Consider the following 22,106-nt stretch of genomic DNA (forward strand, 5'->3'; position numbering starts at 1 on the left):
GGCGAATCACTATGATATAATGTGATTTTAAATGCTTACAAAATATTTACTTAGCATTGGCGAGTTAGTGACCAGTCAATTCCGTTCAAATTTTTTCCTGGGCGTTCTTTTCAAATTAAGCGTTTAGTATGATGGCGGCTAGAAGATTGAGGAGCTAAGTTCTGAGAGACCGACTAACGGACATATTGTATCAAGTTTACAAGGAGTCCTCGATTCACCAAGACTGCTAGGGAGGTATCTAGACGCGGCGGAACCTTCAAACCAGACCAGACCTGAGAAATTATTAATTCGGAGATTGCCCTTGCCTGGAATCGCACTTGGTAGCTACTATTTATACTCGTAAGACCAAAGCAATGACCACTGCGCCGGGTTGTTCGATCAATGCTCCATGGTAAATGGATCGCGAATGAAAGTGCTTGTGTTGTAAAGTCGTGCGCAAAGCTCAGATGATGAAGTTTGCGAAGCAAATGCTGTTCTATATATATTAATAACTAGCGGTCCCACGCCAAGCCAATCTTAAAAAACTCATTCCATCAACTTCTCTGGAACTCAATCATATATCTAATATCTCATCGTTAAGGCAGCGAGAGAAACGTTTTCGTACGATATTTTTTTCTCCGACTTACTTTGCAAATCCAACTACTATGAAAACGTCTTTCTAGTTTTCGGGTTAATAATATATAGCCTATGGCACTATACATAATGTGGCTTTATACTGGTTAAAGAATTTTCAAAATCGGTTCGGCAAATCTAGAGTTTACCTCCAACAACCTCACAAAATCACAAACTTTACTTATATACGGTTCCACGCTAATATTAGCGCCCGCAAATATGAGGAGGACTCACTTTTCGTACCTATTATTCGCGCTTACACTACGTTGGCATCTTGTTCCCCGCTCTTTGTCGGTTACCTGCTCAGAGTAACTACTTTGAATATAGTTTTTTGCAAGCCACGGGCTCAAAAACTGGGAGCAAGATCTCAGAATTGAGGTTTTGAGCTGCGTTTTGTGTAAAAGTGTTTGTTCTTCTTTGCGTAAAGACGTGGCGATTTTCTGAACCATAAAACAATTTGTTGTCCTTTAAAGTGTTACTTGTTATTTTAACTTACGAAAAAATAAAAGAGGACATTAAGTACTCTTTTTTTTTTTTTATTAGATTTATAATGAGTATAGTTTAAATAAAATAATCTCAGCTGTCACACTGACCTAGAGGTCAGTGTTTTAATCGTAGGCAGAGAAATTGTAATAGAGGTCAGTCGTCTGCCATAATTGCTATTTCCTTATCTGTGGTTGTTGTTTGTTGCTAATGTGTGTATAGTCTATGGAAAATAAACATGGCTGGCTTGGTTCGTTGGCTGTCTTATTTTCGGTAGCATTCCGATATTTGTTTAAAATAGGTTATATGTTTGTGTTAAATGCCCTAAGTAATTCTTACAATTTGTGAGATACATTCGTCTAATTCGTATGTGTGATCGACAACAACTATATATAATGTTGCAACGTGTACTTTGAAAACAAGGTAAGACCCATGAATGATGCTTTTAAATACTCGGATCAACAGAGGCTTTTACAAAAATTCGAATCAAGACTGTAATGAATATATTTTTTTAACTAGGTGTCGAAGTCTTAAACATGGATTTTGGAAACCCTCCGCCGAATATGGGTATCCCTCCACCCGGCATGGGTAGTCCCATGGGTCCACCAGGCCGTAACATTCGCCATAATTTCAGACCCTTCAATTATCAAATGCGATTTCCACCTCAGGGTCCTCTGAATATGACTCAAGACGACTTCGATGGTAAACGTTTACGTAAATCTGTTATGCGTAAAACTGTAGATTATAATTCTTCTATTATTAAAGCCTTAGAATGTCGTGTTTGGCAGCGAGACTGGCGTGATAGGTACGCTTTGCAGCCGGACGCCATGTACACCCCTGACTTGTTACCACCACCTTCATACCCAGATAACCCTATAAATGCTGTTACCACTCGTTTTGTAAAGACTGCAACTAATAAAATGAGATGCCCCATTTTCGCTGTCGCGTGGACGCCGGAGGGCCGCAGGCTTATAACAGGGGCTTCATCTGGAGAGTTCACTTTATGGAATGGATTAACTTTTAATTTTGAAACTATTCTACAAGCCCATGACTCCCCTGTGCGTTCAATGGTGTGGTCTCATGGTGAAGGTTGGATGGTTACTGGAGATCACTCTGGTTTTATCAAGTATTGGCAAAGTAACATGAATAATGTTAAAATGTATCAAGCCCATAAAGAAGCAGTAAGAGGTATTAGTTTTAGTCCTAGCGATTCAAAGATTGTTACTTGTTCAGATGATGGTACATTGAGGATATTTGACTTTTATAGATGTCAGGAAGAGCGCATTTTAAGAGGGCATGGTGCTGATGTTAAATGTGTACAGTGGCACCCAACTAAAGCTCTCATTGTATCTGGAAGTAAAGATAACCAGCAACCAATAAAATTATGGGATCCTAAGTCAGGAACAGCATTATCTACTTTACATGCTCACAAGTCTACAGTTATGGACTTGCAATGGAATGAAAATGGCAATTGGCTAATAACTGCCTCCCGAGATCATTTATTAAAACTTTTTGATATTCGTAAACTTGGTACTGAACTACAAATATTTAGAGGCCACAAGAAAGAGGCTTCTAGTGTTGTGTGGCATCCCACTCATGAGGGCTTATTCTGCTCTGGTGGCTCTGATGGAACCATCTTGTTTTGGAATGTTGGTACTGATAAGGAAGTAGGATGTATAGAAGGTGCTCATGAGTCTATAGTTTGGACAATGGCTTGGCATCCCCTAGGTCATATACTATGCTCTGGCTCCAATGATCACACATCAAAGTTTTGGACCCGTAATCGGCCAGGTGACCAGATGAGAGACAAATATAATCTGAACACATTACCTCCAGGTGTTCAAGATGATAATGAGTTAGAGGAGCCTGGGGCAATTCCTGGGATGGGACCAGAAGACAAAGTTGAAATCTTCTCTTCTGATACTGATAAAGTAATTCCTGGCTTAGACTTAGATACCACATTTATGCCAATGGAGTTTGAAAAGAAAGTAAAAAAAGTGCCTTACAGTAAGCCTATACCAAGAAACTTCCAAGTCCAATGGAATCATGGACCTACTGTAGATGATGCAGCAACAGAAGCTTTAACGCAAGCTCTTGTAGAGTCTGTTCCGGGTGCTGTTCCCCTACAACAACTGAGTCCTAGTGCTATATTCATCTATGGAAGGCTTATAACTGTAGAGCCCGGGTCCACACTAGAAAAGGCTATATCTGAAGGTCCAATATCATTAAGAAGATATATAGCATCAGGTGATATTGAGGAACTAGATGATATGATGCCACACCTTGAAATGGATGCTGACGATGATAATTTCCTGCTGCCATTTGAATATCCCTCTTATGAAAATAATGACAATGAAAATGATGAACCTGAGGAGGACAATGAGAATAAAAATGATTATGAAAAGGAAGATTATTATGACAAAGAAATGGATACAAGTGAGCCAAATCAAGATGATTACAATAATTATGATAATGGACCATCTGATATGAACAATATGCCTCCAATGGGTAATATGCCCCCAATGAGCTTCATGGGACCGCCAATGAATATGGGTCCACCAATGGGCCCTCCTCCCATGCATAGCATGCACATGCCTCCTCCGCATCTGCCTGGTATGCCACCAATGGGTAATATGCCTCCAATAGGTAATATGCCACCAATGGGTAATATACCTCCAATGGGTAATATGCCACCAATGGGTAATATGCCACCAATGGGTAATATGCCACCTATGGCTAATATGCCACCTATGGGTAATATGCCACCCATGGGTACTATGCCTCCTATAAGCAATATGAACACAATGCCAATTTTCCCTGATAATGGATTTACCAAAGGTAATTTTGACAGTAATCAGTCGTATTCCCAAGAGAATGATGAATATAATTCGGAGGAGTCATTTGAACAGAGTTTTAATGAAGAAGAAAATTACAATGAGAATGATGAAAATAATGATGACGACAATTATGGTAGAAATCAGAGATACAGAGGTGGGTACAGAGGTCGGGGTCAGGACAGAGGTCAAAATAGAGGTAGAGGACAAGACCGTGGCAGAGGCCATGACCGAGGTAGAGGACGTGGTATGAACGGCTTTGGTGGGCGCAACATGCGTAGAGGTGGTAACCAACGTGGTTCAAATTGGAATCGCCGTGGCAGTGGAGCCAATCGAATGTTTAGAAGAGGTGGTAAACAAACTAATTAGAGTTTTATTAAATTAGGTCTCAAAATGCATGCTTCAAAGACTATTATTTGAACTACTGAAATATGAGTGTTAAGTGCAAAGAGATAAGTGATGACATATAAGAAGGTTGTAAATAATTTTCAGTTTTATCTTGTATTTCATGTTGAAGGATAAAAATAATAAATTTATATTAAGTTGTAAAAAATCTTTAGTTGTTTCCTACAGATGCCCTTCTTTTAACTGAGGATACAGGTGAGTTGTAATCTAATAATGAAATTTTACATTTTGATCAAATTCATACATTCTGTTCTTGTAATATCAGGTAATATTTGCAAAGGAAGATAAAGCCTCATCAGCAAGAAGGTGGATGTGTGTAGTGCTGGCAGTACTTTCTGAAGATACTCTGGGGTCCAGTCTGTCATTTTGCAGCATACTTATAGTAAGACCACGGTATTTTTTGATTATGTCAATAAAGATTTTTCTGAATAAAGAATAACCCTTTCCTCTATTTATAAAAGGTTTTTGTTTATGTGGGGTTTAATAAAATGTTGGCAAATAAAATACAAAAATATAAAAGAGAAAAGTCCAAGTTACATCCCAACTTCCACCTTAAACTAGTCAGTACAAATAATGATCACATGTACCATGTAGGGAATGATAAAGTGATGGAAAAGTTCAATTATTGCAACATTATGGTTTTTATTTTATTTACTTTGATTTCATAAGTTAATTCAATTCAAGCAATTCAAATTTTAAGTTCAAATTCTTTTTGATCAAGGCAGTGCAGAGAAAGATTAAGCTAAGATTCATTTATTTTATCTAACAAAATCTGAGTAGATGTAGTGCGATTCTATTTTACAAGAACATGTTTTGACACTTACAAAATTTGTTTGCATTATGTGGAATAAAGACTTCTGTTGTTCAATCTACGTTTAGGCGATCGGAAGAATCGAAACGATCTTTAACATTGTATTCAAGTTTGTGTGAATATTGTTGTTTAGGATATTCTTCGTTGTTGTGTAAACAATCTTTTGTACTGACTTTTATTCCTGCCCTCTCCATCCTTGGACGAAAAAACAAAAAAACAAAAAAAAAGGTTATTGTATAAAATGGTTCTAAAGTTAAAATAAGAATAAAATAGTTGAGAATTTTGTAGAAAAATAAATTTATGAAATATTTGAGGGTTTCATTTGCTACCCTTTACCTACATAAATAAAGAGAAATTGAGAAATAAATTGTAGTTTCAATTTTTTTAGCTAAGCATTTTTTTATACCCTTTGAAATAGCTTGAAATGTTAGTCAACATTTCTTTTGTTACAGATGAAACTGGACGGATGGGTGTTTGTGCCGATAACAATATCTATATGCTGGGCGAGTCAGTATGACAATGGTGGAGACAAGAACTCTCTTAGTAGCGTTGGCACGAGTGAAAATACAACAATGCGACTTGAAGCCATTGAAGGAACGCCTAATTATAGGCTGATAAAAATGGAGAAAAGTACACAGTGGTTTCCAGAGCGAGAGATTAAATTAGATAGTTGTGTGAGACGGGCACAATGTGAAACTTTAAATAAGACCACATGCCTCGGGGCAAAGTTACCCTACAACACAACAAGTGTACAGCTTACCTTCTATGATAGCCAATACCAAATACAAAACCAGCTAGAATTGTACAGGGAACTGATCAATGTGCCAAAATGTTGGGCTGTGGTGCAGCCTTTACTGTGCGCCACTTTTATGCCAAACTGTGAACACATACTCGGTCAGGACATGGTGTATTTACCATCATATGAAATGTGCAAAATCACAATGGAACCCTGTGCAATATTGTATAATACCTCGTATTTTCCATATTTTTTGAAATGCAACGCCACCTTATTTCCGCCAAAGTGTGAAAATGTAGCAAGGGAGATGAAATTTAATACAACGGGAAAATGTTTACCGCCTCTTATACATACAGACAAGGCACCCCATTTTTATGAAGGTATAGTTATTTTTTACAACCAAAACATTCTTAGGAATTTTGTTCTTAGTTTTCCGACACCAAGATCTAAGCGGTGGATCATCATAAACGGGTTTCCTCAGAATCGGAAGGAACGGCTTAGGGCCACCACTCTGGCCAAGTGCGGGTTGGTAGACTTCACACGCCGTTGTGAACATTATGGATAACGTTCAGGCATGCAGGTTTAGGTTTCCACACGGTGTTTTCCTTCACCGTTAATACAATTGATATTTAATTGTATAATAATTATAAACGCACATTACTCTGAAAAGTTAGAGGTGCGATCATACGCGGTCCCTCGGAAAAGCATCAGCACTTTCAGGCGCTATATCTTGAACAGCGTGTATCAAGTATTTCAATACAATTATTTAAAAGACCGGTGGGTACCCTCGCGAGCTTGTCTCGTACTTGGCTGGTTTTTAATTTTATGACAGACCCGAGTGGAATAGGAATTTTAAAAAATAATATAATTCTTTTTTGTGTATTTTTTGTATTTGTACCTGATTTTAGTAGTCTGTACAGCTTTTAGTGACAGCTCGTTAGGGGAAGTACTACTTCTATTCCTGCCGTTTCATTGTCGCAATGCTGCACATGAGGCTTCACATCCACGCCTCAGGTTGATGGAGACAAGGCAACACTTTGCAGGATGTGTTCCTGCAAAGTGTTGCTCTGCGAATTTTCGCTCTGTCTATAGGAGATGGTTCCCCACTTAGCATCAGGTGGGCTTTCTGCTTGGTCCTTCACGAGGCAGGGTTAAGTCTCAGTTTTATGGCGACGGTAACTGACGATCGATCAGAATAGCATGGTAAACATGCTATTCTGATCGATCGTCAGTTACCTGCCTAATCTGGTACCAGAAGCTACTCTATATTGGGAGTTGTTTCGCCTCTGTTATTATTACACCTGAGTTTATAAAACTACTAGCTGCTGCCCACGACTTCGTCTGCGTTTGATTTTGTTTTTTGATTGTGGCATTCAATTTAGTTGTTGTACCAAAAATAAAAAAAATATTCAGTATCGCTAAGCCTTAAATGAGGGGTTTACTGCTGCCGCTGAGGAGTTCTGTCCAATATCTCCAACCACATTAAGATCTACACAAAGTTTGGGCAAAATTAAACACATATTATAACTCTATAGTACAAAAATAAATCTGTTATAATTTGTCAGAGTTACGGTCTAAAATCGTCAAACACATTCGTCCCCTCTCCCAAAAGAACCGAGCTCAACTATTACGAAAATCCAACCATCCCTACTAACCTACTTAATATTATAAAATTAAGTAGGTTACACAACACTTCCAATGTTAAAAGTAATATAGGATAGGCTAGTATTTCATAAATCTTGGGAATTTGCTGATATCGTGCTTTTTAAATACAATTTTTTCTTGGTTTTTTGATGTTGTATCTAAGTAATAGTTGATTGATGGCTGTGACTTTTATAAATGGATGTCCGTTACTTCCCGAGTTGTTTAAGAGTTTATAATTGCTTAATTTTCTTAGGTATTATTAAATCAGGATTGCCTGAGGAGCAGCTAGGAAGGAGACAAATAAATTATCGCCAGATTATATCCACCGACAAGGATATAATCGAGGCAGGGCAACAAGGCAAAAAGTTTACCCATGTCTAAAATAACTCATTATTTGGGTGTTATATAACTGAGCGCCCAAACGTTTTATTCATGTAGACCTATCACTTATAAACCGTTCATACATATTTATGTTAGGAGATGGTGATAACTGCATTCGTCTTCTCTTTGCTAACTTAAAACTAAAGCGAGGGTACCAAACGCGCCCTGGCCCAAGAAGAACCCACAACAAACTTAGCCAGGGTTTTTTTTATGTTATTACCAACACAGTGAAATTAATATTTAGCTTTTTAGTTAGAGCAATATGCCCAAGTTTTTTTATTACCACAAATATTGTTGACCCGACACAGATATAAATTATGATGAGAATAAACGGAGAATTCAGTGAAATATTATACAGGATTGATTATTCTATAAGCTATGAATGAATGAATGAATACACTTTTATTGTACACCACATAAACATATAGAAAATTTATAAATAAAAATTTAACAAAAAGCTATCTATGCTCGGAGAGTGGATAGAATTGTGGGAGATGAAAAACATTTGTCCTATCCCCTTGGAGGATGGAATCAAAGCATGATTTGTTTTAGGAATATCGGGGTGTGGTCTTCCTTGCCGCGACCCGTTGTATACTGAAGACGAGCATCAGCAGATACACCGCCTGGTGGCGTGGGGTGCAGGAGTGTGCCTTGCTCTCAACCTGATGACGGTCGCCACGTTTCTTATTGACTGGCGTAGTGCCAACAAATATCCAGCGCTGGTCATCTTTTATATCAACGTCTGTTTTGCTGTTGCTTCTATGGGGTGAGTTAGTATCATAGATTGCCGCTAAAGATGCAGCATTATGCATACAGAGAATTATTCATTGTAAAGTCAACATCTCCTGAGGATGCTCCGGTTTCGAAGCGATACGTGCGTAGAGGGTACATTGCCGAGGATCTGTTTGGTGTGGAGTATACGGATTTAATTAATTACACCATACAGAATCTCCTGCTGTTCGTGGTGTATAACAAATTTAAGCTTAGTTTTTTAAAATATATTATGGATTTCTGGTGACTGACATGGGTACTTTATTCACTCAAAACTAACGGGTTTGTCTAAAAAAATCCCATAAAAGTGAAGTCGCAGGCAACTGCTAGTTAAACATTATTCTGATATTTATAATAATTGCATAATGTATTATAAGTGATTTTTATATTCAATTATAAAGTAAACAAGATTCAACAAAGATCTAACCGAGCTCTACCGATTTTTATTTTACTCTTTATATTTGTAGTGAGAACTTCTTAACAGAGAATCCTAATAACTAAAGATTTTTTAGTTCAATGGCCTATTCAAGAAATCGAACCCTGGGCAACAGGATCCATTGTCAAATATGGTAACTATTAAAAACAACGGGCAGTTATTTCTGTGTCGATATTATGTACTGCTTATTTGCCATGTTATAAACTTGACACATTCCGGTTAACAGATGGTTGGTCCAATTTGGAGTCGGATCGAGGGACGATATTGTATGTTCAAAAGACGGTACGAGGCGGCAAGGCGAACCTTCAGCGGAAGAGAATTTGTCGTGCGTCGTCGTTTTTGTTCTGGTATGTTAATGTCTTTTACAGCTATAACTGTCGTTAATGGAGGCACTGACCCTAAACGTCGAGGATTGTAACAAGAGTTGTGTGAGCAAAATATCTATTTAAACTATAGACAGTAGTAGCATATGTGTAATGAGTATATGGTTTACGCTCCGGTACTCACAATGAGTATACAAAGTTGAATCTACGTATACTCATTGACAGTAACAGCGCTTAAGTTAAGCCGAGGCGGCCTACTGCTGGCGTTGCGGGATGAGGCGGACTCAACACTCTAATTACTGACTGATTAATAAAAATAAATAAATAAACTACGACAATCGCCGTCGCCGTCTAACCCCAAAGTAAGCGTAGCTAGTGTAATGGGTACTAAAATGACTGAGTAACATATACACATGCAGTGGCGTGCATAGAGTCACAAGTCACGACTCTAGCAGAAGCTATAAAAAACTAAAGGATATGCGTTGTAAGAGTTATAAAAATTATACTTTCAAGTATTTAAACTCATACTGGAGATTTTATTCAATTTTATATCATCTGAGGGTATGCTCGGGGGAGCATACCCTCTATGCACGCCACTGTAGACATGGTAGTGGTCCTTCATCAAGGTCAGAGATTTATTTATTTATTCCTTCATAAGATACACCAGTAATTAATTGTAACTATGTATATTCATAAAAAAAAATTATGTGATTATAAATTATGTAATTATTTAAAACACATAGGTGATTGATAACGTATATAAGTTTACCCTAAAAAGTTATATACGCTTTTGTGTATGCGTATTTATAACTTTTTAGCCCTCAGTCAACAAAAAGTTAAGTTCATGAATTAAAAAATGGTAATCACAATAAATTGCAGACAAATAAATGTTTACATTCGATTTCAAGTCGAAACTGAAGATTCCTTAATTTATTTATTATTAGTTACTATATTTTCCAAAAGCATTTCCAGGATGTTACTGTCAGATAGTTTTGTTCAAATATATCAAACTGACTTAAAATGTTTTGAACTATAATTATTGAAAGGTTTCTCGGGAGTTAATTGGAATGTCTTTCCAGGTATACTACTTTATGATTGCAGCCTGCGTTTGGTTTGTGATATTCACATATGCGTGGCACATGAGCTTTCGAGCACTGGGTAAGCTAACAATTATTCTTGTAAGTAAAGATAGATAATACAAGCTTCTTCTTCTTTCTTCTTCTTAAGACTGCTTACGGCTCAGGTTCGCCTGGTGTCATGGTCCCTGGTGTCACATCGACCGGTTACGATCTTTTATGACGCCTACCAAGCTTATATAACCTTAACCTTATTTTGCGTTATTTAGTTGCTACGTTATATATTAAGGATTTCTGTGTATTTTTTTATAATACTTAAATAACTAGGTACTACTTTTGAAGTCTGATGAGAATTTCTGTTGTTTCCAATAGAGCTAAAGTTTTTTTTGTAAGATATTTCTTTCTGTATAGTTTTCATTTATTTGCTTTATTATTTCCAATTCAGACGGCCGAGTGGCGCAGTGAGCAGCGACCCTGCTTTCTGAGTCCAAGGCCGTGGGTTCGATTCCCACAACTGGAAAATGTTTGTGTGATGAACATGAATGTTTTTCAGTGTCTGGGTGTTTATCTGTATTATAATATACAGATAAAGTATTTATGTGTATTATATTCATAAAAAAGAATATTAATGAGCTAACTTAGTACCCATAACACAAGCTACGCTTACTTTGGGGCTAGATGGCGGTGTGTGTTTTTTGTCGTTGTATATTTATTATTAAAATGGAATCAAAGTATTTTCCCGGTATGAAACAAATTTTGTGTCAAAATAAGTCTTACCCAAATTTTATATAATTATGTTAACTTATTTTTTCATTCAATTCCATTAATTTGTAATTGTTTATTTCATTTTTTCAATTGAATAAGAGATCTTCTGTTAATCCAATACATGTTTATATGTATTGCATGACTTCATTAAATTCCGTTGCTTTGTAATCGCTTATTTTATGTTTTCCATTGAAGCTAATGAATGTATTTTCCACGGATATAACAGAACTTGTGTTAATCCAAGACATGTCTATATGTCTGCGAAAGTTGAATTATTTTCTTTATATTTATTTGCTTTCTTCTCAGGTAAAATCCAAGACAGGATAGATAAGAAAGCGGCGTACTTCCATTTGGTGGCGTGGTCCCTACCATTGATACTCACCATCACGACCATGGCGTTCGGTGAGGTGGACGGCAACAGTGTGACAGGGGTTTGCTTCGTGGGATATGTCAACCATCCGATGAGAGCGGCTCTGTTGTTAGCACCGCTATCGGTTGTGCTTCTATTGGGAGGATATTTTCTGCTAAGAGGTGAGTAAGAAATATAAGTTTGTATTGTTGTAGCAGGCTTTACTTTGTGGAAATCCATGATATATTATGAAAATTAAGCTTAAAAGTGCTATACTCCGCGAAAAGCAGGAGAATCTGTATGGTGTAATTTATAATTTCTTCAATCCTTATACTCCACACCAAACTTATCTTCGGCAATGTACCCTCTACGCGCGTTTCTTCAGGAGAGGTTGACTTTACAAAGAATAATTGTTAATTTTAATAAAATATAAGGTTAGAACACGCACATTGAAGGGTTTCGAAGTCTCGCCAAAGAAGAAGTTAAACTTCTTAATATAAAACATGTACGAAATTGAAGTTAAAAAAAAGGTTTACTACATTTTTACCATATTACATAAATAAAGGGGGAATTTGCGGATACAATCAACAATAATATAACATTTGAATTTTCAGTTCGAATGTCTTCGGTGTAGACGTAAAGTTTTTTTAATCCGCTATTCATCGAAAGGAAAACTTCTAGTTATATCTCCCGCCATCATCATCATCATATCAACCCATTACCAGCATAACTATACAGGGCACGGGTCTCCTCTAACAATGAGAAAGGGTTAAGGCCGTAGCCCACCACGCCGGTCCAGTTCATATTGGTGGCCTGAAGATTAGAGTAGTAGAGCTTTAGGCTACAGAGCCCAGTGCGGATTGGTGGACTCCACACACCTATGAGAATATTATGTAGGACTCTCAGGCATGCAGGTTTCCTCACGATGTTTTCCTTCGCCGTTGAAGCAAGTGATATTTTAATTACTTAAAACTCACATAACTTGGAAAGTTAAAGGTGTGCCGGGATTCGAACTCGAGCCCCCCGAGAGTGAAGGCGAGGTCCCGCCCACTAGGTTATCACCGCTACGCTACTACTATTTCTACTATTTCTTTGAGAGGCTTAAAAAATCACGCATTAATATTTTCAGTACCAACTGCGAACTTCTTTGGTGAAGACCTAAAATTTTTTAAAATCAGCTAATTATTCATTGAAATAAACGCTTCGGGCTAATAATCAATTCTCCGGCTATCGATAACTATTAATGACAGCTCGAAAAGTCATCCATTAATGAAATAACGTCCTTGTTTTAGGTGTATTCTCCTTGATAGCAGTGCGTGTATCGAGCAAGGACGTGATATCGCCCCGGGCTGCGAACAAAATCCGCCAGACCATCACGAGGTGTTCGCTCACTGCCGCTTTGGTTGCGGTTTTCATCTGCGTCACGTTCGCCTGCCACATTTATGAATTTCGCAATGCCGAATCGTGGAAGGAGGCCTTTAAGAAGAATATTATGTAAGTTACTTGATAGTATAGAATAGAAAAATTTATTGCAACGCAACACAATAGAAAAATACAAGGAAAACAGCACTTAGTGCAGAGGCGGGCTTATCACTTATCACTTATCAAAGTGATCTTTTATAAGCAACCTGAGCGTACGAAGTCGATAAAAAAGTGTAAAGTGGATGGTGCATAAAGTATGTTACAAAAAAATTAAATAAACTTACATGAACATACATACTACATTTACATATTAACTACAAAAATACCGATATAAATTTATATATACTATAATAGAATATATTTATGATATATATTTATGCTATTATAAACTTACATAATACTCAATTACATAGATCTCGATCTATGCTTTGTCTAATTTGGGATGTTATTTTGACAGGAGCACGCCCGCATAAAGTTTCGTATTATTGTCCGTTAAAATATAATACAGATAACGTTGATAAAAACCTTGAGTTTTAAGCTTACGAATGTAGTTATCGCCATGATCTCACTCATCATTATCAGTTTAACCGATTGAAGCCATAGGTGCTGGACATAGGTCATTTGTACAGAGTTCCAAAATTCACCGTTCTGTGCTGCTTGTTTCCAGCGGCTCCCAGCGACTCGTTTGATGTCGCCTGTCCACCTTGTTGGTGGCCAACCAACGCTGCGTTTTCATGTGCGGGATTTCCATTCCAGCGCCTTGGAACTCCAACGTCCATCGGTTCTTTGAGCTATGTGCACACACACACATTTCCACTTCAGCTTTGCGACTGGCTGAGCTATGTCGGTAACTCTGATTCTTCTACGGATCTCCTCATTTCTGATGTGATCACGTAGAGATACTCCCAACATTGCTCTCTCCATCGCCCGTTGAGTGACTCTAAGCCTTCTTATGAAGCCCATAGTACGATGATATTATCTCACTACCTTGAGTATATTTGATGTAATGTTTGCATCAAAAGTGCCCTATTTGAATAAATAAATATTTGACTGTGCCTAAGTTTCGTATGTTTATACGATATATGTATGTATATGTTATATAGATAGTTATTTAATTTAATTGTATGTATAATTCTTTTGAAAAGTGAATGTAATATGTAATTTTATCACCTGCTATTAACCTGTTGCTCTATCCCGTTTTCCCTAACTTCATTCTACCATAAAGGTTTGTCTGAGCGCCTTGCGCATTTTTATAGATGTCAGAAAAGCGATCCTTTTCGACATCGCCGTTATCGTTTACCGTTCTAGTGGGCGTCATTAGGGTTAAATACAAGCAGTAAACAGTGTACACCGTTTCATACAATTTAATTATGTAGTTACAATATTGCACTATATAAAATTGAACAACTAAAAAGAGCAGCGGGTTCGCGACACCAAATTCACTTCACTATTCTAAAAATTACTAAAGAACCCGCAATTATCCTCCTCGATTTAAAAATGCGACACCGCTCTAGGCCCATTGACATAATTTAGTAACTTAAAATTAATCAATGACAAACCTAACATTATAATGTAATAAATAACATTTAACTTTTTAGTTAACCACCGACATCTCGCTTAAATCAGTAAACAGTCAACTCTGTTTTCTTGTTTTCACTTTTAATTTGTGCAATAAACACTTTATCTATCTATCTATCTAAGTTTCCCAATGGGCCCCCAGCTGTCGGCTCGAAGGCCTCAAAGAGGGCGGGCGGGAGTGCGCGGGCGGAGCGCGTCCTTCCGTGTCGGTGCTGCAACTGCGGTTACTGTGCTGTTTTGCTGCAGGCGCACTCATGGCCTCGTGGACGTGGACGCCAGCCGCCGCGGCCGGTTGGAGGCGATACATGGCCAAGTAAGCACGCGTTATTTTATCCGTCTAATATTCTCTCTCCGGCTCTCCGACTGCCTGCTAAGCTTCTGGAATGAGCTGGGCTTGCTGGACTGACCAAGCTGGGAGTACTAGTAGCACTACGTACAATGGACGGTTACAGCCGTATAAGTACGGAGACAAGCCCAGGTGAACAAGTAGAAAAGGAAGCGGCTCCCCTAGACTTCGTCTGTTTGTACGGATCTGCCTCCGAACGGGTGCTGTGCTCGAAGACAAGAATCTGACCATTCATTGGAAGCTGTACAACGAAATAATACTTCAGAGGCCTTAGAGGTACATTATTTACTGTCTCTTAGATTTATTTGTGAAACCGAAACGGTTATAGTTTTGAGAAAACGACTGCCATAGTTTTAACTGAAAGAAATCAGATACAGCCCAAACAAGTGAATTGACTTGTCACTTTATTATGTACGCGCCGCGTAGCGTAGGTACTATAAGCATGTCGGTCTTTTATCTTCAATAGGGTTGTCAAAAGTAAACACTTAGAATGTTCTGATTCGTTTGTATGGTGAAAAAAATATGCTTCTTTTGATTTAATATTTTTCAGATTCCTTACGAAATAAACTTATGTATCCTTCAATATTATTTCTCAATTTCGTTACACGTTGTATATGTCGCATATTCGTTTTGTTTGTTCGTCTTTAGTGTTCGTAGTAGCGTGCACACTGCGTATGTAAAAGCGGGCAGATGATATAGAGAAAATTATAAAAACTTAACGCTAAGCTTTTAACTCATACAATGCCTACGCGCCTTCCCCGTAAGTTTTAATAACTCGTACTGAATTTTTTTTTCATTTTATACTATCTGCCCGCTAGACCATTCCAATACAGGCGCTGTATACAAAATCCATTAATCTCGGGATCGAACGCACCACTGACAGATATAACGTTCTGAAGGTATCTTGTTATCAAATTCAAATTCAAAATTTCTTTATTCATGTAGGCCTATCACAGGCACTTATGAAGCGTTCGTATGAACGCTTCATAATATTTGTTTACATAATTGTAAGGGGATGGTGAGTATCCTCAGGAGATATCGACTACAATGAATAATTGTTAAGGTCATTCTCATTCTAAATACTACGCATAAAAAATAACAAGACAAGAAATTTATATAGTACACGCACAGCTAACATATATTATACGTTACACTTTGTTTCAGAAAGTGTGGCTGCTCAGTAGAAGCGGATGTAACACGACGCGCACGCAAGCACGAGTTGATCGCACGCGCGTACAAACGGCGCAACGAGTTCATAACCCGCGGACGACTGTCCATATCACTCGGCGGCTCCCGGCAGGATCCCGTCGGGTTCTGTCTGGACAACACCTCGCCTGTCGACTACCCAGAGGATGCAAAACATGAGAGGTAAATAACAATCCCTACTTCTATACTTCTATACTTCTATAGGACTTATATCATAAATGTGAATGTAAGTTTGTTTGTTACGCTCTCACGCAAAAACTACTGAACCGATCTTCATGAAACTTTTTATACATATTCTTGGAGGTATTAGAAATAATAAAGTATACTTTTAGTTGAAAAAAAAAATTTCGAAAGAAAAAAAAATGTTTGTGATAAAAACTAAAAATATAGGTGTAGACTATGTAGCAGTACGCTGCCTCCCAAAATTACGCGGGCAAAGCCGCAGTGCACATCGAGTAATATATTATTATTTACTTGTTTGAATATATGTTAAATAAGCACCATCTGCGCATCTGCACAGGTTATCCAACTGTGCAGGAGATATATTAGTATGCACAGGTGCATCCTCGATTCCCTCGCCAACAGTTTACAACAGTAACAGTATTGAAAATTATTTGATATTACAAGTATGTTATGAAATTCTGTCGTAATTGTAGGTAAAACACTGCTTTGTCTTATGTAAACCTTACAATGTTGTTTATTTATGAAACTTTGTCTAAGATCATATAACCACAAGGTTTTGGTTTCGAGGCCGTTTGTGGGTAACTATTACTTAATTTCCACAAGTATTTGTTACTGGAGTATGTATGTGTAAAGTAATACGTTATTCTGATGTTGTTACATTGCGTTTTAATACTTGATGCCTATGTTAGTTCCGATGTTTTTATCCCACGGGAATCGTTTACCTTATCTTTAAAGTATGGTTGTCTGTATGTTAGGGCATTCAAAAGAAAATATATTATTTGCAGCTTTATTATATTATTATTTATCTCGGCGTTTTAAAGTCCCACTGCAGCAGGGCATAGACCCACCAGGCTGCTCGAATGCGGGTTTACGGGTTTTAACGATTATTACCACTTGCTAGTGATAATGACCGGGATGGAGGGCTTAACGTGGAGGTAGGTGAAATCTGCATTCTGATCTGCTGTCACTACAAGGCAAAAATACTCGTCCGGTTTAAAATTCCTTGTTTTGTAAAATAGGCCCGAGCCGTGATGTTCTTTTTATTTATCACTGAATCCTAAAACATAGTTATAGTCATAGAAATCTTAATAAGAAGATAAAAGAAATGGCTTTTAGCACTTGTAATTATAGAAAACACTTGTCTCCGAATAACCGCTCCCAGCGACCTGACCACTATAAATTCGGTGTGGAAATACTACGCGCTGGGAGTCATACATTTCTGTTTTCACAACGGCGTTCACTAGTTTAATTAGAGCGAATGTAGTTTAGAAATGACAACACAGTTACTAACTGTGACAAACGTTTTTCAAGTATCAAAAAACAATTGGTTTGCTTGTAAACAACACTTCTAGTGTCTTGTAATTAAGATTTGTATGGTTATTTATTTATTTATTCGTATATACCATATACAGAAATTAACTTGTACAATACTCTACACATTCACATATATGTAGATCGATAACAAGTGACCATGACATTCACAAAAAAATTATGACATGTAATGTCATATGTTGTATACGTAATATCTATGTTAAGGGAGGGTTAGGTAAGACATAAGCTTTTTTTGAAATCCGGGTAAGTGTTGTGAAAATATGACGATGCCAGATAATAATCGTGATATTACTATGTATTCAGCACATAAGCGGGCTATGGGGGCTTGTTTACCAAGATGCGTCCTAGCGAATGGTATATGAAAGGTTTTTCATGTTGGAATTGTACAATAACGGGGATATCTACTTGGTGCAGAAAGAACCGTTCCAGTTAATTACAGCACTTTATTTTATTGTGTATTATTTTATACAAAAAACATGTTATCGTAGTTTATATAGTTAATATAGTCAATCACCCGGTTGACCCAGCGAGCGTTGTTTCAGCGGCGAGCTGTCGTCGTCGTGGGCCGCGAACCTGCCGCGCTTCGTGCGTCGCCGCGACGCACTGGTGCTGCCACCGCACAACCACCACTCGCACCACTCGCTCAGCTCAACACCCGACAGGCGCAACTCGCAGGTACGTACTCGCATCACCATCATTATAAAACCATTCTCTCCGCATGGGTAAACCCATTTGCCCACATGGCCGTATTCCATCGAGGATTAGTAAATTTCGCACACACGCCTTTGTGAACATGATTGGTACTTCCGGGCATGCAGGTTTACTCGCGATGTCTTTCTTCACCGTTAAGGCTAATGCATTGCTCAAAAATCACATTACTACGACAACTGGGAGTTACGTGCTCGGTCATCCCGAAAGAGAAAAAAGTAGTATTTTCTTTTATCTCTCCATTTTTCTCCAAAAAACTAGAAAAAAGAGTATTTTTTTTCTATGAAACCACAAATATATTATTTTTAGTCCGTGCCGATGTAGATTATAGGTACACCAAAATAATTCCCAGAACGTACTTATGAGTACATTTCTCAATTATTCATAAAAAATTATTGATACCATCGTTTCTTATCGACATTTAACACTTAATTTTAACTAACGACAGTTTACTATCCGTTTTACATTTTTTATTATCTTGTCATTGCATGGTGACGATATCAACAAATTAAGCTTTACGCTCATTGTATCATGGACTTTCGCAAAATAAAGCCTACTTCTATCCGATATATAAAAAGTTCTTCGATTCAAAGTAGTGGTATTTCCACAGGATTCACAGATAAGCATTAGCCTTCGCCACGTGTCCGTTGAATCCCGCCGCAACTCTCTCGACAGCCAGCTCTCCGTCAAAATAGCAGAGATGAAGACCAAGGTCGGCCGCCGTCGCACCAAACACAGCAAGGCGAAGAGGAAGCGGGCGTCCGCTAGGAAAGAAAGCACTCCGTCCATTGAGAGCCAGATAAGCCGCTACTTGTTACAAACTGTCGCCGCTAACAATGATCCCTCGCGGGAGGAAGTAAAGTTTAGCTTCGATTGAAGGATCATTATTTTAAGGAATGTTATGCTGAGTATTTTTAATGTTCGAAATGCGAATGAAGTCGTTAATACGCGCTGTGAGCCAAAATACGTTTATTTTAATATTTTGATACGCTGCGGACTCTCGTTACTATCTCTCTTTTCAGCGTCCGCCTTTAATAATATTGCTGCCGTGTCATGCATTTTTGTGGTGTAAAAGGACTATAAAATTATTTTAATAATAGCCATGACAAATAACATGCATTTATTTATCATTTTCAGTGTTCATATATTGAAATATTTTAATATGCATATAAAGTTTATCGTAAGAAACACGGGCTTTTGAATGTGCGATTTTAATAATGACATATCTTATTTGACTGATCTCGATTTTTTGAGTAAATATTTACAGGAAAAATTTTGCAGCCGCAACTATTTTATTGATACTAGAAATATACTGAACGTTGTGTAAATATTGATTGATGTGTTTTTGCTATTGTTTAAAAGACATGTTTTATTGTATTAATGAATTTAATCATGAATATTTCGTGTGTAAGTTTAATAAAGTTCAAAGCAAATAATATACCCAAAGTTTAATACATTGACTGTGAAGTGAGTGAGTTTGTAGTTCATAAGTTACTTCATCGGGTTGTTTATAATCGATGTTAAAGTAATAGGTTAAAAATTATAATATTTTTTTTTTAAATAATTTCTGTCTGTAAAACAAGACTGATCGGAATCTCTATCGCAAGTAAACCATGACAGCTTCTATTTTTATCATATTGGAACTTGTTATTTATTATATTAATATTATTATTATTATTATTATTATACAATGTGCCATATATTCAGCAGTATTTTTACCGGTTCTGTACAAATTCTTGTATAAATTTTACACCCGACAGTCTCTTACATAAAGAAGTGAAACTTTGCTGGAAGTGGCAGAGAACTGCCATTAAAACAAAATCCGGCAACTCTTTATAATGCATATACAAGTGTAATGCATTGCATATAATGTAATATAATGCATGTACAAGTGGAAATAATATCCAAATAATAATAATAAACAGATCAAATTTCTCAAATTCCTTGTTGCCGTGCTTCGATATGTGGACACGTTATTTTTATCTCTCGTCAAGGGATATGATTTTTGTCTCCTGTCTATGCTACCCGTGCAGGGCCTTCACTCAACCTGGGTGTCAAGTGTGAGACTGTGTACCTACTGTGTACTTATGCAATCGCGTAAAGGTAATTAAGATTTATGCGGTACTAAAAGAGCGCCATCTAGTGACAGTATTGTAATGTATTTAGATGGATCTCCTTCGGTGGAACGTCGTTCAATTTCACGCACTACATGCGCATACTAGGCACACTGGCCTTGGCTTTAATATAAAACATAAGGACATAAAAGGAAAAGTTTCGTATTTAAAGTTAGAGATTGTAATTCAAATTCTATATTCTTAAAAAAGGAAATACAATGCTCAATATGTGCGCGCTTTTGACTCGCATATATCAATAATAAACGATGTGTTGTTTCAACTGTACAAATTATGGTTGTGATATCAATTACTGTTCAGTTGTAAGGAGGCTATATTTTTGCAAACGTTTTAATAATGCTGATTAGCCGTCAATGTTATTTAGTCTTCCGATTTATAATAAAGTTGGAGCTTATTACTGCAGTGTACCTAATACATTATATTTAATTAAGAGCTTTATTAATATTATGTAAGTCTGTGCTAGCTTTAAATTTTTTTATGCAGTTGGAGCGTTTTTTTTACTGATAATTTTCGTACAATAAAATGTTTGTAATACAAATAGGCTTTTTATTTTTTCAAAGTACTTACTCAGATGGCAATCAAAAAAGGGAGGAAGGAAATAAAGAAGAAAATCCAGTGTCTTATTTCTTGTTTATTGAAAACAAAAAGATAGCGGTCTGTGAAAACTTCACAACACAAGTAAATAAGTACATATACCACAATAACTACTTGTAATCGATATAGTATCTTTATATAATTTACCGTTATTATATGCAAAATCACAATAACCATCCACTAAACCTCAATAAAGGTAACTATAGGCCTCATCTCGTCAATTTGACATGCTCAGAAAGTTTTAAGTAGAAACTACCGAATGTTATAAGGGTAGTTTTAAATTCGCTCACTACGGCCCGTATTAATACCTCTGACATCGGCTAAGAACAGGTTATCAGGAATCGGGATATATGCTCGAGATCGAACTTGAGAACCTATTCTTAGCTCAATGTAGGTTAATTAAAAAGACCCTATGATCAACATTGCAACAAAGTTACGTGATGAATTGCTTATGTAAACAGCTTCACTATTAGTCACTAAACTACCTAACCTTGCCATATAGTAAACTTATAAAATATTTTAACCTAGAATGTAATACATTTCTGTGAATTTCAAATTGAAAATAGTATAATAGCTAAGGAAAACTTTGCAGGCTTTGGTTATTAACCCGTATAGCTGAAGTTGAACGAAGTTAAGTTTTTATAATAAAAACCACTAAACTCAACTTCTGGCATATCGTTATCGCTGACTAAAGAATCGCAAACTCCTGTCAAAAATAGTATGTTTGCTTTGGAATTTTTCTACTAATGTTTCAGGCTTATGTAGCTTTTGGTTACTTAGCACAAAAGCTGAAATCTCGATTTTTAGTATTAGAAAAGTTATAGGCAAAAACTTTCAATATAAATTGTTTTGAATAAAATTCCAAGACCTCCGATACTCTTTTTCTATTCGCAATAACTAAATATACCAGACAACAACTCTAGGGCAATATTTTTTTAAAACACTTTTGTAAATTACCTAATATATACCTAGCATTTTA

General features: G+C 37.0%; 2 protein-coding genes across 4 annotated transcripts; both read left to right on the top strand.

Annotated features, from left to right (window-relative positions):
• The first annotated feature begins 1,385 nt into the window (after positions 1-1,385).
• LOC120630819 (pre-mRNA 3' end processing protein WDR33) lies at positions 1,386-4,482 on the top strand. Its single transcript, XM_039900111.1, has 2 exons — positions 1,386-1,518; positions 1,615-4,482. The coding sequence occupies exon 2, from the start codon at positions 1,632-1,634 to the stop codon at positions 4,296-4,298; it is 2,667 nt and encodes an 888-aa protein (XP_039756045.1). The 5' UTR covers positions 1,386-1,518; positions 1,615-1,631; the 3' UTR covers positions 4,299-4,482.
• On the top strand, positions 1,404-21,006 carry LOC120630820 (protein smoothened). 3 transcript variants are annotated; one of them, XM_039900114.1, is made up of 11 exons: positions 1,404-1,518; positions 5,598-6,261; positions 8,459-8,672; positions 9,340-9,460; positions 10,516-10,594; positions 11,584-11,808; positions 12,919-13,120; positions 14,769-14,939; positions 16,137-16,340; positions 18,221-18,368; positions 19,012-21,006. In XM_039900114.1, exons 2-11 carry the CDS (start codon positions 5,598-5,600, stop codon positions 19,276-19,278), a joined length of 2,295 nt encoding a protein of 764 aa, XP_039756048.1. In that variant the 5' UTR covers positions 1,404-1,518; the 3' UTR covers positions 19,279-21,006. The 3 variants fall into 3 exon arrangements, with proteins under 3 accessions (XP_039756048.1, XP_039756046.1, XP_039756047.1); XM_039900112.1 differs by lacking the exon at positions 1,404-1,518 and adding an exon at positions 4,524-4,716; XM_039900113.1 differs by lacking the exon at positions 1,404-1,518 and adding an exon at positions 4,524-4,716 and having other exon boundaries at positions 18,236-18,368.
• The last annotated feature ends 1,100 nt before the right edge of the window (positions 21,007-22,106 follow it).

The sequence above is a fragment of the Pararge aegeria genome, chromosome 17, assembly GCF_905163445.1.
Source record: "Pararge aegeria chromosome 17, ilParAegt1.1, whole genome shotgun sequence".
NCBI lineage: Eukaryota > Metazoa > Arthropoda > Insecta > Lepidoptera > Nymphalidae > Pararge > Pararge aegeria.